This window comes from Malassezia restricta, chromosome II (genome assembly GCF_003290485.1).
Source record: "Malassezia restricta chromosome II, complete sequence".
In the NCBI taxonomy this organism is placed as follows: Eukaryota; Fungi; Basidiomycota; class Malasseziomycetes; order Malasseziales; family Malasseziaceae; genus Malassezia; species Malassezia restricta.
Genome location: NC_040194.1, coordinates 1093761 through 1114748, shown reverse-complemented (window position 1 = coordinate 1114748; position 20988 = coordinate 1093761). Strand labels below are relative to the sequence as shown.

At 51.2% G+C, this 20988-nt stretch overlaps 11 protein-coding genes and 2 non-coding genes across 13 annotated transcripts; 8 read left to right on the top strand and 5 right to left on the bottom strand.

The window, feature by feature from the left end:
- Nucleotides 1-89: 89 nt before the first annotated feature.
- On the top strand, nucleotides 90-1990 carry MRET_1515 (AHNAK nucleoprotein; the record flags this gene model as incomplete). Its single annotated transcript, XM_027628142.1, has 2 exons — nucleotides 90-115; nucleotides 232-1990. 2 exons carry the CDS (start codon nucleotides 90-92, stop codon nucleotides 1988-1990), a joined length of 1785 nt encoding a protein of 594 aa, XP_027483660.1.
- Nucleotides 1991-2145: 155 nt separating this feature from the next.
- MRET_1514 (small subunit ribosomal protein S16) lies at nucleotides 2146-2574 on the bottom strand (the record flags this gene model as incomplete). The annotated part of the gene is made up of 1 exon (XM_027628141.1): nucleotides 2146-2574. The coding sequence occupies one exon, from the start codon at nucleotides 2572-2574 to the stop codon at nucleotides 2146-2148; it is 429 nt and encodes a 142-aa protein (XP_027483659.1).
- Nucleotides 2575-2855: 281 nt separating this feature from the next.
- Nucleotides 2856-4052, top strand: MRET_1513 (mannoprotein MP88; the record flags this gene model as incomplete). The annotated part of the gene is made up of 1 exon (XM_027628140.1): nucleotides 2856-4052. The coding sequence occupies one exon, from the start codon at nucleotides 2856-2858 to the stop codon at nucleotides 4050-4052; it is 1197 nt and encodes a 398-aa protein (XP_027483658.1).
- Nucleotides 4053-4392: 340 nt separating this feature from the next.
- MRET_1512 (cytochrome c oxidase assembly factor 1) lies at nucleotides 4393-4908 on the top strand (the record flags this gene model as incomplete). The annotated part of the gene is made up of 1 exon (XM_027628139.1): nucleotides 4393-4908. The coding sequence occupies one exon, from the start codon at nucleotides 4393-4395 to the stop codon at nucleotides 4906-4908; it is 516 nt and encodes a 171-aa protein (XP_027483657.1).
- Nucleotides 4909-4913: 5 nt separating this feature from the next.
- MRET_1511 (rapamycin-insensitive companion of mTOR) lies at nucleotides 4914-8531 on the bottom strand (the record flags this gene model as incomplete). Its single annotated transcript, XM_027628138.1, has 1 exon — nucleotides 4914-8531. The coding sequence occupies one exon, from the start codon at nucleotides 8529-8531 to the stop codon at nucleotides 4914-4916; it is 3618 nt and encodes a 1205-aa protein (XP_027483656.1).
- A 166-nt stretch (nucleotides 8532-8697) lies between these two features.
- On the top strand, nucleotides 8698-10419 carry MRET_1510 (disulfide isomerase; the record flags this gene model as incomplete). Its single annotated transcript, XM_027628137.1, has 1 exon — nucleotides 8698-10419. One exon carries the CDS (start codon nucleotides 8698-8700, stop codon nucleotides 10417-10419), a length of 1722 nt encoding a protein of 573 aa, XP_027483655.1.
- A 40-nt stretch (nucleotides 10420-10459) lies between these two features.
- Nucleotides 10460-11269, bottom strand: MRET_1509 (complement component 1 Q subcomponent-binding protein, mitochondrial; the record flags this gene model as incomplete). Its single annotated transcript, XM_027628136.1, has 1 exon — nucleotides 10460-11269. The coding sequence occupies one exon, from the start codon at nucleotides 11267-11269 to the stop codon at nucleotides 10460-10462; it is 810 nt and encodes a 269-aa protein (XP_027483601.1).
- Nucleotides 11270-11440: 171 nt separating this feature from the next.
- On the top strand, nucleotides 11441-12304 carry MRET_1508 (uncharacterized protein; the record flags this gene model as incomplete). Its single annotated transcript, XM_027628135.1, has 3 exons — nucleotides 11441-11927; nucleotides 11967-12124; nucleotides 12152-12304. The coding sequence occupies 3 exons, from the start codon at nucleotides 11441-11443 to the stop codon at nucleotides 12302-12304; spliced, it is 798 nt and encodes a 265-aa protein (XP_027483602.1).
- A 189-nt stretch (nucleotides 12305-12493) lies between these two features.
- On the top strand, nucleotides 12494-13940 carry MRET_1507 (alpha/beta-hydrolase lipase; the record flags this gene model as incomplete). The annotated part of the gene is made up of 2 exons (XM_027628134.1): nucleotides 12494-13868; nucleotides 13906-13940. The coding sequence occupies 2 exons, from the start codon at nucleotides 12494-12496 to the stop codon at nucleotides 13938-13940; spliced, it is 1410 nt and encodes a 469-aa protein (XP_027483593.1).
- A 31-nt stretch (nucleotides 13941-13971) lies between these two features.
- Nucleotides 13972-14052, top strand: MRET_t0023. Its single transcript has one exon. It is a non-coding gene; the product is annotated as a tRNA-Ala (tRNA).
- Nucleotides 14053-14059: 7 nt separating this feature from the next.
- On the top strand, nucleotides 14060-14140 carry MRET_t0022. The gene has a single exon. It is a non-coding gene; the product is annotated as a tRNA-Ala (tRNA).
- Nucleotides 14141-14241: 101 nt separating this feature from the next.
- On the bottom strand, nucleotides 14242-17715 carry MRET_1506 (carbamoyl-phosphate synthase large subunit; the record flags this gene model as incomplete). Its single annotated transcript, XM_027628133.1, has 1 exon — nucleotides 14242-17715. One exon carries the CDS (start codon nucleotides 17713-17715, stop codon nucleotides 14242-14244), a length of 3474 nt encoding a protein of 1157 aa, XP_027483594.1.
- A 164-nt stretch (nucleotides 17716-17879) lies between these two features.
- On the bottom strand, nucleotides 17880-20975 carry MRET_1505 (translation initiation factor 5B; the record flags this gene model as incomplete). The annotated part of the gene is made up of 1 exon (XM_027628132.1): nucleotides 17880-20975. One exon carries the CDS (start codon nucleotides 20973-20975, stop codon nucleotides 17880-17882), a length of 3096 nt encoding a protein of 1031 aa, XP_027483595.1.
- Nucleotides 20976-20988: the final 13 nt, after the last annotated feature.

The following is a 20988-nucleotide window of genomic DNA, read 5'->3' as shown; positions in this document are numbered from 1 at the left end:
GTAGATATCCAGGGGCCTTTTTATTCTACGATCACACGTTTGGAAGCATTTTTGTGACGGAGCACACCTGACAGGTCGTGGGTGTATGCATGCTAGACATGTCTGGCCCTAATGAGTACGTACTTCAAAGGTGCTTGGGACTCTATTGCGAGCTCAGCCTATAAGGCGTCAAAGCTCGAGATACCTCTGCACCTGGCATTCTTTTGGCAATGATGGGCTAACACCACACAGTGCGCGCACGCCGGTCTCATCCGCGCCTGCACCGAATGTATTCCCTGGAGAAGCACATGATATCTCTGCTACAGTGCCTCACCTAATCACTGCAAATTTGATTGAAAAGAGTCCAAAGGAGGCCGCTAGCGCTTTAGTGACGCTGTTGTCCGACAATTCACATCCCACCTTTGTGTTGCGTCCAACATCGCCACATGATCGGCTGAGTGTCATCCAGCGTATGATACAGTTTGGAACGCCGGCGTACCTTGCATCCTTCACAAACCTTGTCCATGGCCGAGAGATTCTGGCTACATGGCTCTTGGAAGCTACGCCACCGCGTAGGGCCGATGTACAGGACACGAGCGAAATGTACACCAATGTCGTTGAACCTCTTCTCGAACTTCTTCTGCGTCTCCCTATTGAATTGGACCATTTGAAAGACCATGTAGGCCTAGGCAAGCTGATTACAGGCGCACAGAAGCGATTGCGCAACGAGCATGCACGCAAATTAGCTGATGCTGTGAAAGACAAATGGAGTGCACTGGTCCCCATCAGCTCTGCACCGCGTGCACAGACGCCGCCAGCTCCTGCTTCAAATGCAAAGCGGCCGGCAACCTCAAATGACGCATCGGATGCAGCGGCCAAACGTGCCCGAAGCACTACACCTGTCCCCGCACATACCAGTGTGCGTCCCACGTCGAGTTTGCTTGGCTCCAGCATGGCACGAACGCGAACACAGACGGAACGTCGTGGATCACCCCAGTTGACGGAGACAAGCACACGGAATACCCCAACTCGCTTATCGGGTGCTCAGTCCAATGCCAACAAAGATCTAGCCAGCTTTATGACGCTCATTGATCAGCATCAGCCCAGTCCCCCTCTGACAGACGCCGATCCCGCACGTTCTGCACAGCCAGGAGAAACTACCACCTCTGACGTCAAGAAAAAGCGTAAAAAGTCCGTGCATTGGAAGGATCACGACGGCCAAACCCTTGTGGCCGTCAAACTCATCGAACCTGCTATTTACGATGAAGACGAGCACGGCAGTGTCGCCAGTATTGGACAACTGGACATGGAAGAAGGCGGTGCTTTCCGGCTGGCTCACGCGGATATGGAAGAATATATCGATTATTACCCGCCCTACAAGCTTGACCTCTTTCCGGCCTTTACTCAGGCTTCGAGGCTTCCTGAGCCTGCAGCTTACAGCGAAGTCAAATTTGCTCAAGAAGAGTACGAGCAAACGGTCCCAGAAACAATATATTCTGATGCTAGCACCATTCCCGACAGCCCGGCAGAACCTACGCCCGATGACTATCTGAGTGCCTTCGCCTCAACCTTGAATGAACCTCGCGACATTCCCACAGGCTCCGCGATTCGACCGTTTGTATTTGACAATGTGGCCTCAACATCAAAAAGCAGTTCCATTCCAGGGCTACCCTCGAACTTGGCAGATCTTTTGCGGCAACTTAACAGCGCAAGTGCCAGTACTGCAACGCCTGCATCAACGCCTGCATCAACAACTACTCCTGCACTGCCAGCCGTGCCTTCTTTACCACCGCCTGTATGGGGCCCCCCGTCCGCGCCTCCAGTACCGAACTGGCCTTTTCCATTTCCGCCGCCTGAAGCCATGACTGCCGCTATGCCACTAGCGGCCAACGTTACAAGTGCCCCGCCACGCATGTCTGGTCCTTCAGAATCAGGCAACAAGGCATCACATCCGCCACGCTCACGCGGCGGTCGTGGACGTAGAAGTGGCAAGCACGGGCGATCCTCCTGAAGGCGTGAACACGAGTCACTGCTGCGTACAAGGTGATCTATACTCGTTTTTGGAGATAGGATAGATGCATATACCCCATCCTGGAAAGACAAATGGTATACTCTATAGGACACATTTTGGCTAGATGCCAGATACGTATGTTTGCAAGATGGTGCTTACTCCTTAGACGCACTTTCAATCGATCCTTCAGGCAAGTGGGAAGGAGGATGGAAAAGACCTTTGTATAATGAACGCTTCTCCAAAGGAATGAGACCAGCCCTATCAAGTAGCCGAGCTACCGGCTTGCTAGGCTGCGCGCCCGTATTAAGCCAGTACTTTATACGATTTTCATTCCACTCGATACGCTTTTCCATGCGCACATCAGTCTGAATCCCAGGTGAAATGATTTGACCATTGAATCCTGGTCGATCTTCTCCATGCATGTGATGCATTTGCACTGGACGAACACGTCGCGGCACAGGATCATATTCTCCTAGTTTTTCAATAGGTCTTGCATCACGCGCTTTGGTATTTTGGATGGCCACAAGGTGATAAAAAGGGTTGTTTCGGGTGCCGTGCCGCGCCAGGCGCAATCGCACGACCATGACTGAATCGAATCTGGGCGGTGAAGATAGTTCATGCGCACGTGGGAGACATTAGTGAATAGTTGTGTCACGTGATGTATAATATAATCACACATGACTGGCATCTGCAGCTCGTCCATCTCTACCGAATCACGTCAATCATTTGATGCCAGGTAGATATTCTATGCAGGCATTCAGCACAGCCCGGAACAACACATGCACGCGTCAAGTGGCTGTAGAGGCATAGTGGCTGAGCTCTCAATATAACTCTTGTCACGAACTTGTTCCCCGACAACAACGATATGATAGTCCCTGTTCGCACGCTACTGTGCGTGTTTGCGCTTGTCTCTGCATCTAGTGCCGTGGTTTACCGCCCCGATAAAGGGATGGTATACCAGCGTCGCCAGACGGTTTCATCGGCAGCTGCTAAAGCAAAGAGCTCCTCGCCTCCATTTAATTACGGCAACCCATCGCAAGACTACGACGGCGTGGTCGATTACGATGCCAAGGGTACTCCCAAGCTGGACACTCCTGTGAACCAGACGTCGGTGTCGCGCATGGCAACTGTCAACAGCCTGGATGACTTTTGCATGTTTGGTCCGCTTGACTTGGATACCCCCATCTCTGATCAAGAAGAACGTACGGTGGCCTGGTGCACCAAGCCCCGTAATAATGCGCGCGTTATCCCAGACGGCACGCTCACTGCTGTGCATTTCGTTAAGACGGATCTTTACATTCAGATCATGGCTCTTGGTGATTTCACGAAGATTGGTATCAAGGCCGGCGACTCGGGTGGTGAACTTGACCCCCACGGTGCTACTGGTAAGGGCAACCCCATCGGTGGCGTTGTCTCGTCGAACATCACAGGCAAGGACGTGTTTTACAAGGAATGGATGAACTATGTGGGTCACAATATCATGTGCTTCCGTGTTTGCACGGCTGGCTCTGATCAGGCCAAGCCTCAGACTGAGTGCGAACATACGCTGGACGAAATGGGCTGCAACTGGATCATGCCAGGTGACTACAGTCCTGATGCCTTTGACAGCTGTGAGGCTGATCCCGCCTACCCACCTGGTATCTTTGTCGAGAATGGCTCTACGTCGTCATTCCAACAGTACGCTACCGGTCTTTGGACGCTGAATGGTGAGCGCAAGACGTATACGAACGGTAAAAAGGGCCAAAAGACACCATCTGCTGCCCAGTCCTTGCCGGCCTCGTCGAACTGCAAGCCGGGTAAATCGCCAGCCAATGGCATTGCTTCGCTTTCAAAGAGCGCTGAACAGAGGAAGAAACAGGCTGAAAATGCTGGTGGCTCGAAGAGTGCAGGTGGCAGCAGCGACAAGCGTAACAGCAACGACAGTTCCAACAAGAATGGTTCGGATTCCAGCTCCAGCTCCAGCAACAAACACGGTGGTGACAATGCTAGCAACATCAACAAACCTCTAATGTCCGTTGTGGCCCTGGCCGTGACTGCCGTGGCTGGCTTTTTTGTCATGTAAATGGCATGAAAACTCTTCTTTTTTTTTTCACTTTTCCTTCATTTCGCCGGCTGATTCATTTCCGGGCCGCACCTGAATGCTATTTCAGCTATATATAGATCAGACACATCTCAACAACCACGCTTTGTATTTAGTGTAAAATTTCAATTAAACAGTAGTATTACCTAGTGCAGATTTATCGAGAGCCGAGGCGTACTGTCGGTGGCATTGGATGGACACGTGCAGTCCGTGTGGGACAAAGCAAGTGGAGTGTGGCCCAACCGAGGACCTCGGCCTGTTGGCGCGAGCGATGATGATGGATCGAGTCAGGCGTGTATTTGGTCGTACACGGGTATGGGACATGTTGCAATGGAAGCAAAAGCGAAGTATGACATCGCAGCCAGGTCACTGGGATCCACATGTGACTCGTGTGAAGAACCCCATTCCACCATTGCCCAACAAGAAGCCCATGTATATCCTTGGTGGTGCGTCGCTGGCAGTGATGTGGTACGTGCTTTCTGGCTACTTCAATAATAAGGAGCGTCTTGGATCGTCTGTCCTTCGTATGGTGTCACAACGTGTGCGCACAGCACCAGAAGTAATTGAAATGTTGGGCGATCCGGTGAAAATCAAGCGCAGTATGTTTGGTGATCCATGGATTGATGGCATTGTCAACCCACTCAAGGGCAAAGTCGATATGAGCTTCGAAGTACAAGGACCCCTTGGTGTCGGCAAGGTATATTTCACGTCGGTGCGCAAACACAAAGCGGATCCATTCGAGCTGCTTCGATTTTTGGTCGTGCCCAATGGCGACTCAAGTCGAGCCATTTCCTTACTAAGTAATGGTATCGAGCATGATATGCTCAAAGATGAATAGATACTCTATACAAATCCATACATCTTGCGGGGCCATTGATGGCGCGATGCGCTGCTTAGTTCAACAGGCGCATGATCGGTGCGCTTTGTTGGAGATTCGTTGCGTGCTTTGACATGGTCCTCAGCCTGCGTTACTTGTCGACGAAGGTTGGCGATAGAAAGCACAGGGTAGAGACGTGTTGTATATGTATTTTCATCATTCAAAACATTCTTTGCAGTGTGGGATCGCCGAGGTGGCACGGCAGGTGCGGTGGCCACATTGGCTGATCGCCACTGCTGGAGTAGTTTGATTGTATCGAGAGACAGAGTGCATTCATCCAGCAAAGACCATACATTCCGCCGAGCAGCTAAACGGAACGAATAATGGTCCATCATGTGTAAGGCGCGGCCTAAAAGAGGTACTTGTCGAAATACAGAGGGACACTGCTTCCTGAAACGTACGAGCGCACGTCGCGCACTGCCGGCTACGACGCCGTTACCAAGTTGGGCCATTAAATAAGCAGCATGTGCTTCATGCTCATCACGCGGTGATACGAGCCTCGACCCCATGTCCTGGTAAGCTGCGGGGCTCGAAGCGCCAAGCGTGACAAAGGTGCGTCTGTGGCGCGGCAGACACGCTGTGGATGAGCAAGTCCATCCATGTGATGCAAGTACTTCTTGGCCACGCTCACATTGAGTGAATAGACTGCATACGAAAAAGAGTGTGCCGCGCACAGACACCACCGGTGATTGGGACGCTCCAAACAGACCATTCAAGAGTCCATGCGATGCTAGCACATCCACTCCGTGATTCGATGCACCAATATGTCCGCAAGCCCATAATGCCGCCTTGACGCGCGCTACTAGCGATATGTCGTAGGCCTCACAGGCGTGAGAGACAAGCACGTCATGCCATTCCGGAAGAACATTGAGCTCAACAAGATAAGCACAGCCCTTAGGTGTGCGTGCCAACTGGCCGTACAAATGCGGCGGTAGTTCTGACGGCTGGATCAAAGAAGCTTCGGCTCGGGCAACATAGGCAATGTGTTCACGGGCATACCACACCTGAGCAAGGGGACCCAAGAGACCGGCGTGCTGCATAGCGGTCAATCCCCGCTCTTCAGCGAGACCTAAGAGGGCAAAGAGAGTGTTGCGCGCAAGCAATTCAATAGGAGGACCTTGTTGCATAGCACATTGTGCCATGACAGGGTCTCTACACGCCTGCTCGAGTTGGTGAATGGCGAATTCCTGGACGGATACATGGTGATCGAGTATTTGAGTGAGCAAAAGTGAGACTGCCCAAGCTTGTGGTTCATTGTCTAACCAGAGAGCTTCAGTCAACCGTTTTGTCGCAGCCAAACGAACAGTCTCTGGTGCTTCGGTCAGAGCACGTTCCAACAGGATCCGCGACATTGACGAGCTGGATAAATCCATAATCGATAAGAGCTGGCACATGATATAAATAGATGCATCGTCTTCATTTTGGCAGAGGGCAAACCATGGTGTATAAAGTCGCGAATGCATCAGCATCTCTTGACCTGTTGTGCATGCGAAAAACACAGCTAGTATATCAAAATAACCATTGACCTGAGTGTGTTGTATATTTGGAGATGAAAAGAGCGAGTCTGTGTGCTGTACAGATTGTTCGAATGCATCACGCAAATCGGAAAGCAATCGCTCTTCTGTGATTGCACGAGGTCCGTCAGAATGATGCAATAGCACACGACACAAACGGACGCCGATGTGAGTCCATTGGTGGGCCACGTCACTCTTTTTTAAAGCAGAATATCGTGCATGAGACGGCCGATAAAACGCTAGGAGGCGTCGCACAAACTTGGAACCAACCAACGCTTCGTCGAAACGGCGTGGATCCCAAAGAGGGCCGTCGAGTAAATCTAAAATCACCTTTTGGTTCCACGACGTGTACTCGCGCACCGAAGTGACCATGGAGTCACGCAACAAAGTGCGGAAAAGCACATCGTCAACGGGCACCTCAGGAAAGGGTGGCGCTGGTGGCACAGATGGAACTTTCATTAGCGTCCTTTCGCACGCATCAATGGCTCCCAGTGCATGCGAGGCACCAACCACGCATGCCGGATCCTTGTCGCGAAGACATATTCGGTGCACGAGTTCTGGGAAAGCATTAAGTGTCGCATGATCTTTGGGCAAGACATCGCGTGAAAGCTGCAAAGCACGAGCTAGCAAGGCGCGGGCTTGTTCGTGGTGCACGGGCGCATGTTGTAAGATAAACAACAACGCATCCCACAAACCTACGTCCAAAAGCAAGACAAGCACAAAAGACATGTATGACACATATAAATGAGGCACCTTTGAAAGAGGAACAGAAGTGCGAAAGACCGGAAGAAGTGCGGCAAGGACATGTGAACGGATTGCATCGTCATCCAGATGCAATGACGCAACAAGAGCTTTTAAAGCAGCCTTGTCTTGCATGCACAAGTAAAAGAGACCTTGCCATGACTGAAGTAAATGAGATATCACCTGCTGGGTTGTTTCGAGTCGATCAGGTGTCCGGCGCGCACCGGGAACAGTCGTAAAGTCGGCAAGGACGGCCTCAAGATCTGTGCCTGCACTAATGTGCCGCCGTGTAGATGGGCGATCTAATAATACAAGCATGTTGTCGACCAGTGGGACAGCCACAGTTGCGCGTGACTCGCAAATAGCGCGCCACAGCGGCGCCATGGCTGATGAGCGAGACACGAGTGGCGTGTCGAGGACAACGAGCTCAGCGAGTGTTTCAACAGATGCATGGTATAAAGTATCTTCTGGTTCCAAGGCAATGGACGACAGTACACGCACGATGCCTTCAGAGAGGAGAGCATGAACATGATGACTGCCAAGACGCATATATTGAATCCATGCACGCACGAGCTTTAGTGCCTGCTCGCGCTCGAAGGCAAAATTATCTTCCAGTGTGAGTGCGCGAGACAAGAACACAGTACATGCGTTGGTATAGGAAGCCAGTGCGGGCAACAGATCTGGGCTCTGGATGTACCGCAACAGGCGGATAGCATAGGCACGTACCGTCGATGATTTTCCCTCAGACATACCATGCAACGCGCACAACATCAAAGTATTTACATGAGAATCGTATCGAAGTTCAGGCATTTGTGCGTAGAGTGTCGATAGAAAAAGAAATATGTGGCTTTGCTCGTTGGGTGAGAGCGCGGTGGTTGTCGACATATCATGCTTGAGGATACGTGTCAACATGTCGACTGCACGTATAGATTTTTTTAGCTCAGTTTCATTCGATAACGGTAAGCGAAATGTCTGGCTCTCAGGTAAGACGAACGGATCGGGCGACATGCAGGTCACATTGTGATGAGTGTTGAGATCCTCCAGGCCGTGTACGGCCCTAATCGCACGAGGACGACGAAATCGCGACGTGGAAATGATAGCTGGATTTTCTACATTATGCAGAGTGATTTCAATGCTTTGACGACGCGTCTGCAGACTTTGTACGTGCTCCTCTGCTACGGCCAATTCTCGCTCGACTTGGCTTCGCAACGCTTCGTTCGCATCGTTCGTATCAAGGATCTGCAGCATATTTCGAGCACCATCTCGTATACGGGACTCAAGCATAAGACGCTCAGATACATCAGCAAATGCACTCTTCAACGAGTCCATCAGCCAGGAACATGATACAATGCAGGCGGTTGTGTCGCGTCACGGACCACACATAGCCTGCACCTTATGGGCCACGTGACAGCCTTGCGCAGCGAATTGCGTATGAGGAACAAGTGACAGCCAAAGAACAAGGGACGTGGCGAAAGCGGCAGAATAAATGGCCACCATGATGCGTGTCGCGTTAACGGCAGTGGCTGTGCTGCTATGTACGCTATGTGCGTCGGCTATCCCCGTTAGTGACGTATTTGGGGATGATCGTTCGCTCACAAAGGGAAATTTCTCACTGACCAACAAAGGTGTTTGGCTCATTGAGTATTATGCACCTTGGTGCCCACATTGTCGGGCCTTCGCACCTCAATGGCACAAGCTGGTGGAACGTGTGGATTATATGTCGAAAGATCCAGTAAATCCATACACGCTTGCGCGTGTAGACTGCGTAGCTGAAGCCGCGCTGTGCAGAGAGCAGCACGTCGACTCTTTCCCCATGGCCAAGCTGTACAAGAACGGCAAGATGGTCATGGACAAGGTGTTTGCCAAAACGTCGCGTGATATCAAAAAGCTGGAAGAGTTCATTTTTGAAGGATATGCTGCCCTGCACCCTGATAAGGCTTCCCTCACGCCCCCTGGTGGCGCACCAAGTAACAAACTACAGCCCGTGAAGGAGCTGACTGAGTTTGGACAGGCGCCCATCGAGACGCAAGAGGATTTAAACCGTTTTTTGGGAAAGGATGAGGGACAGGGTCCCTCTCTGATCAAATTCTATTCGCCGTGGTGCCCACATTGTCGTGCCATGGAGGCCGACTATGCGAATGCAGCTCGTGAAATGGTTGGACAGGTCAATCCGCTGGCGGTCGACTGCAATAAATACAGCGATGTGTGCCAAGAATTTGGAGTAGAAGGCTTTCCTCACGTAAAGCTGGCTTTCAATGGCGAGTACACGACATATCCCGATGATGACCAGTTTGGACGCGAAAAGGATCAGTTCCTTGCTTGGCTTCGCGTCATGAATGTCTTGGACGCAATTCACGAGGTCACGGCTTCAATGTGGTACACGGTAGTGAAGAAGAAGAAGCAGACAGTGCTGTTTGTGGGACCAAGCTCCGAGGATGAGCGCCAGCTGGTGCAGAAAGTTCGGTCGCGTATCAACTCTGACACACAATTTTTGACGACCAAAGACCCGGCTTTGTTACATCGCTTTGGTCATAACAAGGCACTGCTCGTATTCAACGAAAATATCCACCGCCCTTCGGCCGTGCTACCTCTTGTCAATGCAGCAGGCATGCCGCATCAGCAGGCGGTCGACAAGATTACGGAGTGGATCGACAACCAAAGCAAGCCACCCGTGCAGCAAGTTATGCAGTTGACGGCCGGAGAAAGCTTGCACCAGCTGCCAGGTGTCGTTGTGGTCGCTTTAAACAGCAAATCTAATATGTTTGACAAGCAAGTGGAGCAGATGCGAAAGCTGTCCCAGAAATGGCGCTCATCCCCGAATCTTGCCCATAAGTCGTATTCATTCCTTTTTTACGACATGAACCGTGATGGTGATCTGCTCAAGGAAGTATTTGATATCAGTGTCAAGAGCGCACCGTCGCTGTACGTCTTGAGTGACTTGGACGGTCAAGTGTACATGTACCCTTCTATCACTCGCTGGATGAATCCGGAGAAAATCTTGAACTGGTTGGAGGACGTGGATCAAGGCCGCGTCGAGGGCGGCACTAAAGACTCTTTGCTGGCACGCACAATGGAGGCTGGTGCGTCGTCCACGGAGAATGTGAGTCCCTTCTTACTATTAATACTGCTGGTGGCAGTTCTATTCCTCATCCCTCGTGTCCGCCGCTTCATTTTCCGCTTGTTTTCAAGTGTACGATCGAACCGAAAAATTGTATAAATATGCCTGTTGATCATCGTGCACTATGAACGTTCGATACTCAGGCTTCTACAAACGTCTTGACGTTCTCGAGCCAGTTGCAGTACTCGCGCTGCTCCTTGTATTCTGCATAATTAGGAATGAAGAGTGCCAAGTTAGTGGCGATACCGCGCTCCGCAAGGTAGCTCTCAAATTGGGCCTGTAGGTTCTCATCCAGCGTCTCGAATTGAGGACCGATGTAAAGGCCACGGCGAGCCCAGTCTGCCTCTGCCGTAAGTTCCGTAGCCAGCGCATCATCACGATAGAAGGTGATATTCTCGATCAGGAACTGACCGTCCTGGGCTTGGGCGTCGATGTTTAGCGAACCATGGTTCGTCTTGGTAATGTTGATGGCACAACGCACAGGGAAACTACCCTCAAACTCATCCTCGGTACCGGATGCCATTTGGTCTGTCTCATCTTCATCAAGCTCTTCTGTGGGTTCGGCTGTGTCAATTTCACCAACGCTGAAGAGCACCCGGATCTGTTCGTTGCCAAAACTGCGAGTTAGGGCAATTTCGTCCGAGCCAGGCTTGTCTTCGACGTTCCAAACGCCCTCCGAACGAAATTGAGTAAGCCATTCCGGATCAACATCAGGACCACCAGCTGCCTCAGCTGCCTCACGCTCATACGAGATTTCCTGCTGGAGGCCAGCACGGAGGTCATTGTCGGTCTCGCCTTGACCAAGGCGGCGCACGGATAAGGTGAAGGCACGTTGCGCATTTGGCACGCGCAGAGACATAGAAACAGGCGCCTTGATTAATGTGCTCCTTGCAGTCAAAGGGGCACGAAGCAGAGCATTTACGCGCGTAGCAATACGCAGAGCCGACATGGTCTTGACCTTAGTCTATGAAAACTGCCACGCAGCGAACGGCCACATTTATGCGCTCAGACAGCACCTTTTGTGCCCCATGCGTGACACGTGGGTATTTAGTCATGAGTGCATGTTGCCCGTGGCGCACCGTGCCATGCGGTGAAGATGTGTTGCCCCTTTTGATACAGCATGCGTCGTGGACTTTCTTGGTCGCTGCCTCTTGTGCTAGCGCTTCTTTGTTTTCCTTTAGCTTTCTGCACCAAGGATGCACCAGTAGTGGCATTCTTGGCTCCTGGCTCCACTAATAACATGCTGGACGCTCAGCCGGCGGACAAACTCCATACCCGTGGTCCTTACTTGTCGGCAAAGGATGCTGTTGAGCGCCTTACACTTCAGCGCCGCATGGATGGCAAGCCGGCTCTTTGTGATCTTGATGCGCTTGTGCATGTTGAAGTAGACTCGCTGGATCATGAAAGTTTTGCTCCGCTGCAACTCACCTCCCCGCTCAGGAAGCGCATGTTGGTGGCGCCTTCGCAACTTGTGCTATCGTCTGTGGACCAGTCTGTATTTTCATTCTATGATGAACTTGAGAGCGCATTGACTGCTCTCTGTGATTCAACAAGCACGCTTAAAGACCGTATCTTCCCGATCCGTTTCCCAAGCGTGGACGGACATGGTACGTTGTCCTAGGAATGTGCGAGCGAACTTACATCAGACTCTGACATTATGACGCATATTGAACACATCGACTCGAAATACCCGAACAATGCCGTCGTTGTGTCGCACACGTCACAGCAGCCCAAGACCAAACGTGCTGTACCTCTGAACGGGAACGTGGCTTTTTCCAAAGGTTCCTTCCTCAGGCGCAACCAAGTACGTGTTCCCCTTTCTCACATTTAGCTCTTTTCCCCATCTACAGTCCTATCGATTGGTGTTGTGGCTTTCCTGCTCTTCTGTACCATCATTGCTGTGCATATGATCAGTACAACAGAGGCGCCCGATAGACTGGGAACGATCTCGCGCACAGCGGCATACTCCAAGAAGCGTAATTAGTAGTGTATGTGCATAGCCGTTTTATAGTTAGTATCTTTTGGAAAAATGCAGGTGGCTAATGTTGATGAGGTTCGGGGCGGCTGCTTATGCCATTGAGCGTGCGCATAATCGGACAATTTTAAGTCACCGCGCATTTGGTTACGTGTGTCCCCCACACCATCAGTCACCGAGCTAGGTGGACATTTTTCAATGTATGACACACATCACCAAACCAAGCTAAGCCATCGCCAGGTGCCAGCTAATTGTGCTGATGAGATGGCTAAACATGATAGGGGCGAAAACACATTTTCCACAACAAAAGAACCAACTGACAAAAGCACCGATGCATTCGCCGGCGTCACCATCCAATTCCTTGTATCACAGGCATTAGCTGTGTGTATATCATCCGCCTTGCTAATATTGGTGGTTTGTATTGGTCTTCTGTCACGTCTCGTTACTTATGTACCACGTTCATTTTCTCGCCCACCTCGACCTTGTCCAAGCTGGGATGATCCAAAACGCTGGAAACACGAGGCTTTAGTTAAGAGCCCACAATACTATGCGCGGAACTGTGGCTTTGATATTATTGACGAACAAGTTGAAACGAAAGATGGATACTTCTTGCGTGTTCATCACGTCGTATGCCTTAAACAAGACGACGAGCTCAGCAAAATTGGTCGTGGCTTTCCTATTCTTATTGTTCACGGCCTTTTCCAGTCATCTGGGTCATTTATTACATCAGAAGAACGTAGTATTGCGTTCTGGTTCGCACAAAGAGGGTACGATGTGTACTTGGGCAACAATCGTGGTATATTTGATATGGGACACCGGTACTACAGCCGGTATAGCCCTGCGTTTTGGGACCACGACGTTGAAGACCTTGCCTTGTACGATATCCCTGCACTCATTGACTATGTTCGACATCAAACGGGTTACGATAAGATCGCATACATTGGTCATTCGCAAGGCAATGCCATTGCCTTTTTGGCTCTCTCAAAATGGCACTACCCTGAGCTTGGAAATAAGCTCTCTTACTTTTGTGCACTCGCACCAGCTCTCATCTGTGGTCCGCTTGCCAAGCGCTTTCCCCTCAACAAGCTGCGCCTACTAGATAATAAGACATGGAAATTCCTCTTTGGCACGTTGGACTTTACACCCTTAATGAAATTCTCTTACGACTGGACACCAGCCACGCCGTATGCGGCGCTAGGATATCAAATGTTCGCGTATCTATTTGAATGGAATGATACCCATTGGCTGCAGCGTCGCAAGCCAAAAATGTTCCGGTTCACACCACAGCCCGTATCTTCTCGTGTCATGTTTTGGTGGGCTGGAAAGGGTGGCTTTACTACACGAGGCCACATATTAGATCCTATGTTGCAATGGTATGATGAGAACTTTCCGCCGTTGTCGCTCTATGGCGGGGGTTCTGACCACCTTGTACTCTCCGGACCAGTCCTGAAGCATTTTAACAATTACGAGCCTCATGTCCGGCTTATTCGAGAAATGATAATACCGGGTGCTGAGCATTGTGACCATTACTGGGCGGCAGATGCTGTCGAATGGTGTTTTTATGACATTTTGGGTACGTGTGCCTGGGAAAGACTGACTGACCGCCAAAGATGACATTGAGCGGACACGTCCTCCGCGAATGTAAATTCGCAAATTTGCTGCGCTACTTAGCCAACGGGGAATTAGCTCAGTGGTAGAGCGCTTGCTTAGCAAGCCTGATTGCATGAGGTCATGGGTTCAATTCCCATATTCTCCAATTGCTTAGGGGAATTAGCTCAGTGGTAGAGCGCTTGCTTAGCAAGCCTGAGTGCATGAGGTCATGGGTTCAATTCCCATATTCTCCATTGCAAACCTTTTTTTTCAAGTTTTAGTGCATGGACAGGTACTTGTCGACCTGCATTCCTACGAAGCAGTGACATAGGCGTGCTTTTGGTAGTTACCTCCATCTATTCAGGCGATATAAACTCATTCCAAGCTTTAACTTCAGATGGAATGTTTCCTTCTTCGTACGGCAGAAGGCATCCTTTAGGCATTTTGCGCTCGAGTGTTTCGACAAACAAAAGCGCTGTCTTAGGTTCATTGAGCAATGGTAGCCCGAAATCAACTGCATTACGGCGAGCCACATAGTCTTCGTTGGTTGTGTTCGGGGCGCGGTATTTGGCTAAATTGATGACAAACTGAATTTCATAATCATCAAACACTTCGCGCAGCTTGCGCTTGTCCTTAAGGGGGAACCAGATACGCTTGGCTGCGACGTGAGGGATGCTGTTTAGGAACGTCTCCACATCTGGGTTGGAACAGAAGAGCTTAAAGCCAAGGTTGTACAGCTTAGTAGCAATAGTCTTGAATTCAGGCGTATCAATGTTTCCCCCTAAGAGCACACCTTTGTGGGGCTGCGGAACGCGAAAACCTGTTGTTGAAGCAATCGAGGCCCAGTAAGCCTCGTGGAGATCAGCACCGAATGATGCGACTTCACCTGTGCTAGCCATCTCGACGCCCAAGAATGGGTCTGCGCCAGCAAGACGCGTCCATGAGAACTGAGGCACCTTGATAGCGACGTGGTTGTACGTCTTAGCCATAAGGTCCACGGGCTCTGGCACATTCTCGCCGACAATGGCGTTTGTTGCCACGTCAATAAAATTGACACCCAAGACCTTGCTTACGAATGGGAAAGAGCGACTGGCACGCAGGTTGCATTCAATTACCTTGAGTTCCGACTCATCCGTTGAGGGATCCACCTTACGGATGATTTGCATATTATAAGGTCCGCTGATATCGAAAGCCTTTGCTACACGCTCAGAAATCTCTTTGATGCGTTCCATATCGTGCTGAGGAATCGAGAAGGGTGGCAGCACCAGAGTTGCATCGCCAGAGTGCACACCAGCATTCTCTACATGCTGGGACACAGCATGGACAAGAAGTCTGCCGTTATGAGCAACAGCGTCGACATCAATTTCTTGTGCATTGGGTATGAATTTGGTGAGCACAACAGGATAATCTGTATTGACCTGGGCAGCTGCTGTTAGATTGTGTTCAAGTGTACTTTCATCCCAGATAACATTCATCGCAGCACCTGACAGCACATAGCTGGGGCGAACCAGCACGGGATACGACACGTCCCTAGCGAACTTCTTAGCTTTCTCAACGTCCGTGACCTCGACCCAGGCTGGCTGATCAACGCCAATCGAATCGAGAATTTGTGAAAACTTGTGGCGGTCCTCTGCTGAATCAATTTTGGCGGGATCCGTGCCCAATACCTGAACATTCGACTGCTTGAGGCGGAGGGCAATGTTTTGCGGCAGTTGTCCACCGACAGAGACAACAACGCCTGAGGCACCCTCTAGTTCATAAATGTCCATGACTCGTTCGAAACCAAGCTCTTCAAAGTACAGGCGATTCGCCTCGTCATAATCTGTAGACACCGTCTCGGGGTTGTAATTGATCATAATTGTGTTGTGCTTGAGCTTCTTGAGTCGGCGGACACATGTCACTGCACACCAATCAAACTCGACGGAAGAGCCAATGCGGTATACACCAGAGCCCAGCACCATCGTACCATTCTCGTCAAATTCAACATCATGGGTGCTTGCATTATAGGTTGTGTACAAGTAATTGGTTTGCGCAGGATACTCTGCCGCCACTGTATCAATCCGTTTGACAAATGGCGTAATGTGCATGGCCTTGCGTGCAGCACGTACCTCTGCCTCGGTGCTGTTTACGAGACGAGCAATTTGCACGTCTGAAAAACCACGTTGCTTAGCTGTGCGCATAAGCTCGTGATCGACGTTTTGTAGCGAGCCGCGATCTTCCAGATGGCGATGGGTTTGCACGATGTTGTCGAGCTTGAAGAGGAACCAGCGGTCAATTTTAGTCAGCTCATGAATCCGCTCAACGTCGTAGTTCTTTACAAGCATGGCGTAGGCAATGGAAAACAGCCGCGTGTCGGTTGGAACACGAAGTGCCTCGTCGAGATCATCAGGACAGACGTACGCGTCGAAGCCCGCATAATTTGGAGCAATTTGACGAACAGCTTTTTGTAATGACTCTTCAAATGTGCGGCCGATAGCCATGACTTCACCGACCGACTTCATACTCGAACCGATATCACGCTTCACATGCTGAAACTTGGACAGGTCCCATTTAGGCATCTTGGTCACGATATAGTCCAACGATGGCTCAAAGCATGCCGTTGTTGTCTTGGTTACGGCATTTGGAAGCTCCGGCAGTGTGTAGCCCAGACCCAGCTTCGCAGCAGTGTAGGCCAATGGGTACCCTGTCGCTTTGGACGCGAGCGCAGATGAGCGGGACAGACGGGGGTTGACTTCAATCACACGATACTCACGACTGTCTGGGCTCAGGGCATACTGAATGTTACATTCGCCCACAATACCAAGATGCCGGATAACCTTGAGTGCAGCGCTACGCAGCATATGGTAGTTGTCGTCAGATAACGTCTGACTTGGTGCCACGACGATGGAGTCGCCGGTGTGGATTCCGAGCGGATCAAAGTTTTCCATGTTACAGCAGATCAGAGCATTGTCCTGCTGGTCCCGCAGCACTTCGTATTCGCTCTCCTTCCAGCCACGTAGACTCTTTTCCACTAGGATTTGAGGCGAAAGACTCAGTGAGCGAGCGCTGAGATCACGCAATTCTTCTTCACTGTCAGCAAATCCAGAGCCAAGACCACCGAGTGCATACGCTGCACGCACGATAACGGGGTACCCAATGTTTTTAGCAGCATCAAGTGCCTCCTTGACAGTCGAAACAGCCTCACTACGGGCGACAGGAATCTGGATCTCGTCAAGCGCCTGGACAAACAAATCACGGTCTTCGCACATTCGCAAGACATCTGGTTGCGAGCCGAGTACCTGGATACCGAGACGCTCCAGCACACCCATTTCGTCCAGCTTGACTCCTACGTTTAGCGCGCTTTGGCCGCCAAAATTGAGGAAAATACCATCCGGACGCTCGCGCTCCAGCACGTACGCCACGTAATCAGGAGATACGGGAAGAAAGTAAATCCTTGATGCAAGTTCCTGACTCGTTTGAATGGTAGCAATGTTTGGATTGATCAAAATAGTCTCAATTCCGCTCTCGCGAAGGGCCTTGATGGCCTGAGACCCACTGTAGTCAAATTCACCGGCTTGGCCGATGCTTAGGCCTCCTGAGCCGACCAGGAGCACCTTGCGCACATCAGCTTTCGGATTTTCTGGGAGAAAACGGCGCCAGCGATCAAGACCCGTCGTATCCACGGCCTGAGCGGCCGTCTGCTTCGTCGATGCCGGTGAATAGAATGGCACAGAATTGTGCGCCCACCGGCAGGTCAGTACCATGTTTGTGGTAGGGCATACTCGTCGCAGCGAGCCTCGAGCAGTGTGCACTAGGCACTGCTTTGAGGCACGCTGGACAAGACTGATCATCACACAGGAACGCAAACGCTGGCTGTAAAAAAAGACAGTGGAGCTGCGTTTTTCTCATGGGGCCGTTCTTTCGCTTCTGCGCATCCATGCGAATGACTCTTATCATCTGACTAAACATACACCGACATGGACCTCTCTTCCGGAATTGAGCCTATGAAGGAGCGCTACGGAATGTCAAGCAGGCCTTTGAGGTGCTTGATGAGCCGCTTCTCTTCGATGGTCACGCCTTCCCAGAAGTGGTCCTTGAGTGCATCGATAGAGGCACGACTAATTTGGGAGTAGATCTCGTCGCTTTCGTCGAGATGGCGGCCAAACATTTTGGGCGCATCATTCAGGTTGGGCTCAATACGCACGGCCACACCGGCACCCACGTCCTTCTTCAGCACGACATCACGACTCTTATGATTGATTTCGAGAGATGTGACGCGTCCAATCGGAATGACCTCTTTTTTGCGCGTTGCTGAATCAACCTTGACCACACACAACGGCGTGCCGATACGCAACGAGCCGTCGATAATGTCGCAGCCAAGAATAATAGGATCACGCTTGGCGAATGCAGCAATCGTGCGCAGACGACATGGCCACACAGCCGTGCCAGCAGCATCACGCTTCTTGTTCTCCATAATTTCCGCTCTGTATGCCATAAAGCGGTCAAATAGGTGGTAAATAATATCGGCCGTGAACAGCTTGACGCCGAGCTCTTCAGCTAATCGTTCTGCTTCCTTGTCCACCGACACATCGAAACACAAAATACAGGCCAATTCGCGCGCCTTTTCGAGCATCGTGGCACACCGCATTACATCGCGCTTGTAAACGGGGCCTATATTGATACCACTCACAGGAATCTTACTCACGCGCAGGAATTCTAGCAACGCCTCGAGCGAGCCCAGTGTCGATGCCTGCACACACACACCCTTCCCGCTCTTGTCAACCGAATTAAGCAGCGTTGTAAGATCGCTCATCACCTCTTCACGAAGCAATTCCTCTTCATCATCATTGGTACACACGAGTAGACGCGAGCCAGCCACAGCTTTGTCAAGATCGGGCGCAGCAATCTTGACACCCAACGAGGCCCTCACCTCCTTGTGATGCACGTACGAACTACGCACACGCAGTTCTTTGAGTGGTTGCGGCGTGAGTAGGGCGCGCACTTGTGTTACAATCGGGCCATTTAGACCACATACAACAATTTTATCGCTCTCACGGAGCACACCATTCGATAGGACCACATCGATTGTCGTACCAAGACCTTCAACAACCTTGACTTCGAGCACGGTACACTCGAGTTCCGAAAGGTACATAAGACTCTGGCTCATACGTGTCTGTGTGAGCGAGACGAGCAGTTGCAGCATGTCAGGTACACCCTCACCCGACAGGGCCGACGTCGGCACGAGCGAGACGTAACGACCCATGCTCTTGTTCTTGTAGTACAATTCAGCATTCAGGCCCTGCTCAGCAAATGCCAGCATGACCTTGGAAGCACGCTCCTCAAACTCTTTTTGTGTGTGCACTGGCTGTTGGGCCAGCGAGTCCTGGAATGCATTGTTGGGCGTCGGCTTCCAGTCATACAAACGATCGACCTTATTCAGGGCGACGATGAAGGGAGTCTTGCGGTCACGGAGCAGACGGATACTCTCTAGCGTCTGCGCCTCGAGACCGTGCATAATATCCACGACAAGAATCGCAATATTACACAGAGAGCTACCACGCGAACGCAAATTCGTGAACGACTCGTGTCCTGGCGTATCAATGATTAACAGACCTGGTACTTTGAAGTCAAAGTTGCCCTTGTTCAGCACCATGGTCTTTTCACGCAGCGCTTCCACAGGGAAGTAGGTAGCACCGATCTGCTGCGTAATACCGCCAGCTTCGCCCTCCTGTACACTCGTTTGGCGCACCTTGTCCAGCAGTTTGGTTTTGCCTGTGTCGACGTGACCTAAAATACAGCAGATAGGACTGCGAAGATTGTCCGCACTGCGTTCAGCCAAGGCCTTTTCTGTGCGCTCCTTACGGCGCTGTTCGGCAGTATGACGACGGTCCAGTGCCATACGCTGTGCCGTCGACATGTCCTCGTCGTCATCACTGCCATCTTCATCGCTGTCACTGCTTTCATGGGCCTCAGAAGCCGTCTTCGTAGGGGCTTTCCCGACCGGCTCTTTCGCAGGTTCCTTCGAAGGCTGCTCGGCGGGCTCATTGGCTGGCTCTTTTGAGGGCTCTGGCTCTTCTTCACTCTCCTCCTCCCAATCATCCTTAACGTTATCTGATTCCGCATCCCAGTCGTCCTTGACGGCGTCGTCATCATTTGACTCGGGCTGAACCTTATCCACCTCTGCTTCCTTTGCTGCTTCTTCTGCGGGTTCCACGGCGGGTTCTTTGGCGGTCTCGGGCTCAGGCTCTTTCTTTTGAGGTTTCTTCTTCTTGTCATGCGTTGGTCGACGAGGCTTTTCAGAGTCAGTGCCTTGCTTCGCAGCGATCGAAATGTTTCCGCTAGCAAGAAGGGCAGCCTTGCGCGCCTCAGCGATCTTGAGTTCAGCCTTTTGCTTGGGCGTCAAGAGCTTGCCTTCTTTACGCAGTTGCTCACGCTTCGCTTTCTCTTTCTCCTTGCGCCGAATACGCTCGGCTTCTTTCCGTTCTTCCTCCTCGCGCTCCTTGCGTTCTTCTTCTTCTATAAGACGAAGTCGCTCTTCCTCTCTGGCGCGCTCTTCTTCTTCCGCCTTTTTCTGTGCAGCAAGACGAGCCTGTAAAGCAGCAATAGCCGCATTGGGCGCTTTACGTGGCGCAGGTGCAGGCTCCGCAGCTTTCTTCTTCTTCTTCTTCTTTTTCTTATCAGCAGCGGAAGTCGGAGCTTCAGCACCATCACCTTCCTCCTCCTCATCCTGCTCTTCCGTGGCGGGCATATTTGATTCCTCTGTCGCCGTGGCTTCTTTTGTGTCTTCCTGCTCGGCCGGTGCCTGCTTTTGTTGAACAGCCTTCTTCTGTGCAGCCTGTGCCTTTTTCTTTTCCTTTTCGCGCTCCTTTTTGAGCCGCTCTTTTTCCTTCTTTGTCAGGATCCTGGGCACTTCGACGGGTGCCTCAGCCTCTTTGCTGGGATCCTGATGATCATTAGGAGCGCCAGTCTGTGGCTCTACAGCTGGCTCTTCCTCCTTTTCGGCTGGGATTTCTGATTCTTGAGCAGCTTTTTCATTGTTTTGCGAGACATCCTCGCCTAAATCCGCGAAGGGGTCGTCTTCGTCACGCCTGCTGCCCTTTTTCTTCCCCATCGTGGCGAGCTAC